This window comes from Saccostrea cucullata, unplaced genomic scaffold (genome assembly GCF_032062105.1).
Source record: "Saccostrea cucullata isolate Sc308-1 unplaced genomic scaffold, CSIRO_AGI_Scuc_v1 ctg121, whole genome shotgun sequence".
Lineage (NCBI taxonomy): Eukaryota > Metazoa > Mollusca > Bivalvia > Ostreida > Ostreidae > Saccostrea > Saccostrea cuccullata.
The window spans coordinates 1-7164 of NW_026928084.1; the positions used below are offsets into that span (position 1 = coordinate 1).

At 36.6% G+C, this 7164-nt stretch overlaps 1 protein-coding gene across 1 annotated transcript; it reads left to right on the forward strand.

Moving 5' to 3' along the window:
- Positions 1 to 275: 275 nt before the first annotated feature.
- Positions 276 to 6689, forward strand: LOC134276370 (ATP-dependent DNA helicase DDX11-like; the record flags this gene model as incomplete). Its single annotated transcript, XM_062758638.1, has 7 exons — positions 276 to 343; positions 551 to 1272; positions 1912 to 2164; positions 2863 to 3820; positions 4168 to 4249; positions 4754 to 4878; positions 6289 to 6689. Coding segments are annotated over 7 exons (2508 nt in total), but the record flags the coding sequence as incomplete, so codon positions are not given.
- Between the last annotated feature and the right edge of the window lie 475 nt (positions 6690 to 7164).

Genomic DNA, 7164 nt, shown 5'->3' on the forward strand with positions numbered 1-7164 from the left:
GACTGACAATTTTGCTTATTTAGAGTATTAGAAAAAGCTAGTTTACAATTTATTTTAAAGTCAAGAGGAAAATCACTTCTCTGAAATCTTAGGTTAGCCTAGGTTTTGTGATTTGTACTGAGTTGTACATGTGGCATTTTCATACCCTGAGGCTATGATAAAAATGTTGCAGTTATTTTAAAATTTGCTAGACCATACATACCAGGTATTATGAATGTCCTGTGTATTGTTTCATTACCTTTTAATTATCAGTACTATTATGAATTGTTTGGCAGGAGAAACAGAAGAGAGATCTGGAGGCCTTGATTGCAGAGGAGGAGAAATCTTGTTCCAGCTGTGAGGGGTATGTGTGTGCTGTATAGTCTAAGTACTTATTTAAAAGTTATTTTTACTGAGACCTGGGACCTAGTTTGTAAGTTCTGTGGGATTGACTTACTTATTATGAAGGTATATGAATTGTATGTTGAATAAATGCAATACATGTGTACTACGTTGCACCGTACAATATGTCCATGCAAAGAATAATTAATTCAGTGACCTTATATTTTAGGGCTTCTGTCGAGCTTGACTGGATAACAGAGTTTGCAGTCAAGAAAGAGAAACAGGAAAAACTGGACAGTGCAAAACAAAAACAACAAAAATTGGAAAAGCAGGAGTCTAGATTGTTAGAAATAGGAAAGCAAAAACAGTACAGAAAACGTAAACGAGATCCACTGGAGGAGGAATTTGAGGAGTTAATGAAGGAAGCTAATCCTGATGTACAGGCCGCCTACCGCGAGGAGATTGACAAGGTCAAAGGTCAGGAGGCGGATCAAGGGGACGAGGACTTAGTGCCAGAGGATTACCATAGCGACGAGGAGGTCAAGTCTGAGGATGTTTCAGAGAGTGAGGACAATGAGGAAGAGGTGGACCATGTGACTAAGATCTACTACTGCAGTCGTACACATTCTCAGCTGGCACAGTTCGTCCGCGAGATCGTCAAAAGTCCCTACGGTTCTCACACCAGAGTGTTGACTCTAGGATCAAGGCAAAATCTGTGTGTGAATGAAACTGTGAAAAAACTGAAGTCTCTGTCTTTGATGAATGACATGTGTCTAGATTTACAGAAAAATAAAAGTAAGAAGATCGAAAGGGAAGCCAGTGGGGAGGCGATCAGGAAGAGGAGGGAGAAGAATAGCGGGGGATGTCCGTATTACCGCCAGGAGACGATGGAAGACCTGGGCAATCAGATATTGGCAGAAATTACAGATGTGGAACAGATTGTTAAAGCAGGTCAGGCCTTAGTTCTTAAAACTGACACAGGTTAGGAAATTAATTTATCACAGCACAAAGATGTATATAAGGAGAGCTTAATGTGAATTTCATACCTGGCTAGGCGGGGCCGAGTCATGTATTTTCTATATCGATATGTATCACGATATATTTGAGCCACGATACGATACGTATCAGGATATGTTTAATTGCTTATAAAATCTGTTTGCATTGAAATCATTTATGTATTGTCTGTGGTTTATAAATTTTTTTCTCTGCTACAAAATTCATCCTTTATACTGTGTTAATTATTATTTATTTCACAGTCGTATATTTATATTTACCGTTATTGATTTATATATTGACTGGGCAAAGTAATTCACCTGGTAAAAAAGTCCTTCATGTGACAGACTTCAACCAATCGTAAGTAAGGATTTCATAAAAAAAATCATCATAGGTGGGGTAAACGAAATTATCAAAGTAAAAGGATGCTTGTAAAGAGATGATTTTATATCATATTTAGTGTTTAATTAAAAGTTCAAAGTCTGAAATGTTAACAACATTGCCACAAAATGTGGATGTAACTTAAAATCTTGAATTCTTATTTATAAAGGCTCTTAACAAGATTGAATTCTCTGATCTTTATTGTTTTGTTGTAAGGTCGGCAGATGAAGGCCTGCCCTTACTACACAAGTCGTCTATCTATACCACTAGCTGAGGTGGTGGTCCTCCCATACAATATCATCCTACACAAGTCTACTCGAGAGGCCAGTGGAATCCGTTTGGAGGGGAATGTGGTACTGATTGATGAGGCCCACAACCTGCTGGAGACCATTAACTCTGTGTACAGTGTCACAGTGACGGGGGCCCAGTTAACCAAAGCCCACAACCAGCTTAGTCAGTATGAACAGAGGTAAGTAGACTGGTGCCCAGTTAACAAAGACCCAGTCAGCTCAGTCAGTATGAACAAAGGTAAGCATACTGGTGCCCAGTTAACCAAGGCCCACAGTCATCTCAGTCAGTTTGAATAGAAGTAAGTATACTGTACTTTTGATCTTATTCTGGATAGTGAGATGATCGCAATAAACAGTAGTCCGTATGATCCCTATTAACCGCCCCTGCCCCTATAAGCACCCCCATTGGCTTTTTCAATTGTCAGGAAATAAGGGCCCCCTGTACAATGATTAAAATCATCTAGAATCATATCAAGAGTCTGCAAAAATTTGAAGAAAGTGAAAATAAAACTTGTCTATTTTCCAATTTCTCTGTGTAAAATGAATCATATAGCATAAAATTGTGTGTATTATCTTCACTTAAAGTAAAGTTAGACATTATCTAAATGGTTCTTTGAATTTATTTTTTTTTCTCAAAAGATTTTTAAAGTTAAAATATGACATTAACATAATAACCGCCCCCTTTTCACAATTTTCTAAGTGCCTGGGGTGGTTAAAAGGGATTATATGGTATTGAACTTTAAATGTCTTAACAGTCAATGAAAATAACCCTCAGGAATTGAATTGATTCTACAATATGTTGTTAATTTTGACTGTGTTGGATACATTTTCTACATGTGAATCAATGAAAAAGAAATGTTTCTTACATGTATTGCAGATTTAGATCCAGATTGAAGGCTAAAAACTTACTGTACGTGAAGCAGATTCTGTACATACTGAACTGTCTGGTGAGATTTCTGGGAGGGAGGACAGACAAGGATGGAGCCAAACAGGGTGTTGGGAAATATGAGACCAAAGTGCTCACCGTTAACCAGTTTCTGTTGGAGAGCGGGTTTGACAACATTAACCTGTTTAAGATTCTACAGTATTGTCGAAAGAGCCAAATTTCCAAAAAGCTAAATGGATTCTTGGAGAAATATCCAAACAGTGAGGTCACCATGGCAGCAGAGAAGACCAAAGAGAGAAATGTGGGAGTGTCGGGTTTCTTGAAGGAAATTACACAAAATGTAGAGAGCTCGGCTTCATTGGAAGAGACACAGAAGACAAGTGGCTATAAGGGAAATGAGGACTCTGTGGTTATGAGGTCACCATTGATGCACATTGAAGGATTTTTTGCCTCTTTGACCAGTGCGGATAAAGATGGCCGAATCGTGCTAACCAAACAGCCATTGATGAGCAACTGTTCCTTGAAATTTCTGTTGATGAACCCAGCTGTTCATTTTAAGGATGTGCTCACCCAGGCCAGGTCAGTTATAGTGGCTGGGGGGACCATGCAGCCCATGGACGAATTCAAACAGCAGTTGTTTTTTGCTGCAGGCATTGGTCCAGAGAGGATTCTTGAATATTCATGTGGTCATGTGATTGCCTCTGATCATCTATTGGCTCTGGCCATGAAATCTGGACCAATGGGGATAGATCTGGATTTTACCTTTGGTTCACGAGAGAACTCAGCTCTTCTGAATGAACTTGGGTTGATTGTGAGTAATGTCTGTGGTATTATTCCAGGGGGCCTGGTCTGTTTCTTCCCCTCGTATGATTATCAGAATCTTGTTTACCAGCATTGGCAGAAGTCGGGCATTCTCACCAAACTGGAGAGGAAAAAGAGGATATTTCAGGTTTCTCTCTTATTTTCATTTACTGGTTAGGTACGTGTATCTTTCTCAGAATTTAAAAAGTTTCTCATAATGAAGATTGCTCTAGTGTTGCAGAGTTGCAACAGTATTGCTACAATTTATCTTTTTACAGAGTTTGGGAATGAAATTCAAGTCATCAGGAACTTAAAGTACTTAGTATATTTATAACAGTAGTCAGTCAAAGGAAGAAAATCAGTTTAAGCTTAATTAGTTTATAAAGAAAAATATGTTTTCATTTTACATATTTTGTCAACACCAGAAGAATAAGATTTGGAGTTATAGCTGGTAGCAAAAATGCTTTTTTAAAGTTAATTTTTTTATGTTTTTAGGAGCCTAAACTGTCCAGCCAGGTGGAGCAAGTCCTTGGAGAATATTCAAAGTCCATCCAAAAGTCCAGTGGTGGGGGATCAGGTACAATAATGCATGTATAGTTTTGGGAAAGATAAAAGTACAACTAAACATAAATTACTGTAGACGTCCTCTTTTCCAAGGGCTCATAATTCTGCGGAATCTCAATTTCTGTTTATTCCGCGGGTAGAAAATTTCGCGGATTTCTCAGACTGTCACTATATTCCTTACATTTAAAATAAGTACACTTGGGCAAATTTCCGTGGAAAATTTGTGACCGCGTACATTGCGTAAATTAATACCATGCAGAAAAAGTACTTCTACAGTATTTAAATAATATACCAGTTTATTTTCTATTAGTTTTACAAAACATAAAATAATAGAATGCATATCAAAGCACTAAAGAACAGTAATTTTTACTACATAAATGTTAAACAAACTACTACACTGTAGCTGATGTAACAGATGGCCCGATTCTTTCTTCAGCACTAATATGAGGGAAGATTTTTACAAAGTCAATGTTTGCTTATTATGTGCATGACCATTTTGGCAATATAACAATTTCAGGCGCGATTTTGCTGTGTGTGGTGGGAGGGAAGATGAGCGAGGGGATCAACTTCTCGGATGAACTGGGTCGAGGCGTCATCATGGTGGGCATGCCTTACCCTAACATCAGGTCCCCAGAACTTCAGGTCAGTGTATACTTTGTCTGTCTCACAGAAGAGGGGGAGTGTACCAGGCTTGGTATTGGAATCATTAGATCGCAGAGCTTACAATGATGAAATTATACATTGATTGAAATTGTCAAATTGAATATATATATAGGAAATTTGCAGGGGTGTGCAATTAGAAAAATCAATAACTAGCCCACGGGCTAGTGGCAGCTATAAAGTTACTAGCCCCAAGTGAAAAGTTACTAGCCCAAATATAGGGGCAAAAATTAAAATAAAAAACTATACGTTGAAAAGAAATTAATTGTTGAAAAATCAGGGTACTGAGGTCATTCTTTTTAAAATTAAAGTTTAATTCTCACTATGAAATTAAATCATGTATGAATTATAATGAAAGAAGATTAAAATGAATTTAAATAAATTATCTTCCCTTTTTCTGAACATTGCACTAGCTCATTTAGAATGAAATTTAATTTGTTTTGTTTTCATCTTAAATACACTATAAAATATATTTTATGTGAGTCATAAAACACTTATCTTTCAGTTGATTGAGTGATCATATATAATTTAATGAGATATCTGCATGTATTTACCATAAACGAAAGAATAGAGGAAATTCGGATTAGGAAAAAACGATCGTTTTTGGAAGTAAATAAGTCAGGTAGTGCTGCAAAACAGATAAGATTTTGGAGATTTATTGAGAGTAGGAGCATGTTGTCAGAAAAAATTTCACTGGTTGAGAATTTGATAGCAAAAACGAGTGAAAATATAGGTTGTGCTTTTCATGTATTTTGTGTGTAGTTGTAATTTTTACTAGCCCGACGGGCTTCCTCCATGCAGAAAATCACTAGTCCGACCCCAAAAAGTGGTAGCTACGGGCGTCGGGCGATGCTAATTGCACACCCCTGATTTGCAATATTTTCTTCATGCATAACTAACAAAAATGTAAGGGGAGCATCCTCGGGTAGTGTTAGTTGAAGTTTATTCCAAACATTATTCCCCTGGGTAAAGAGGGGGTCATAATATGTAATCAGATTTTCACAGAATATGAAAAGAATTTTCTGAAGAACAGAAGAGGCATTGTTACTCAGGTGAGTGTTGTGGCCTTTTGGCCTCTACTCCATGGTAAGTTTTGCTTCCCTAACTTATTTGGTAGTCATACTTGAAGAAAACATATTATTGCAAATTCTCTATATATACTAAAAAGTTCATTTAATATACCGATAAAAAGAAAAACGGGTTCACATACAGCGAAATCAAATCACAGGTCACCAGGAATTTGCTATAACCCAGGTTTATTATACGCTTAAATTGTCAGTTTAATCTTGTAATTTGGAATGGCAGAAGGCACTGCATAATGCATGTAACTATGTACTCCTCCCATTACATTAAAAATTTTCATGATCATAAATTTTTTTATGTATATTGCAGGAGAAAATGCAATATTTGAATTCCAATTTCCCAAAAGACAAAGAAGGCCATCTCCCAGGTCAAGTTCACTATGAAAACCTTTGTATGAAGGCCGTCAATCAATCCATTGGTCGAGCCATTCGTCACCGTGGCGATTATGCAACCATTCTGTTGCTTGATAAACGATACTGTAAGGAGAGTGTAAGGACAAAACTCCCGACCTGGATTGGGAAAAATCTGCAGAAAATGGAGAAGTATGGCCCAGCTGTAGCTGCTATTTCTCAGTTCTTCAGAGGAAAGAAGGGCGATTCAACAAGTTAGATTTCAATGGGATTTAAATGACATTCCCTGGTTATGATTTTATATTTATGTTTAGTTGTTTTATTACCATTGTCTTGTTAAAACATGTACTGATTAAAACACACATATTTGAATTGTTTTTTGCTTTTCTGATTTTCAATGTTTTGATTTATCGATACAGCTGTGTAAGTAAAACAGGTTGTCAATGAAGTCTATAGCACGCCAAATTCCCAAAAATGAGCAAAACATAGTTTCACAGTCGATAAACTAGGTTTATCGGTTGTAAACTATAGTTTACGGACTGTAAACTATAGTTAACGACGTTAATCTATATTTTACATCTGTAAACTACAGTTAACTCGATAATCTATGTTTCACAACCGTAAACTATACTTAACACCGAAAACAATCATTTGCGATTGCAAAACATAGATTATCTGATAAATACAGTTTCACGATTTATAAACTATAGTTTACAAACCGTTAACTATAGTTAACGATCTGATAAATATAGTTTCACGATTTGTGAAACTATGATTAACAACTCTTAACTATAGTTTACGATTGTAAACCATAGTTTACAAACGTGAATCTATG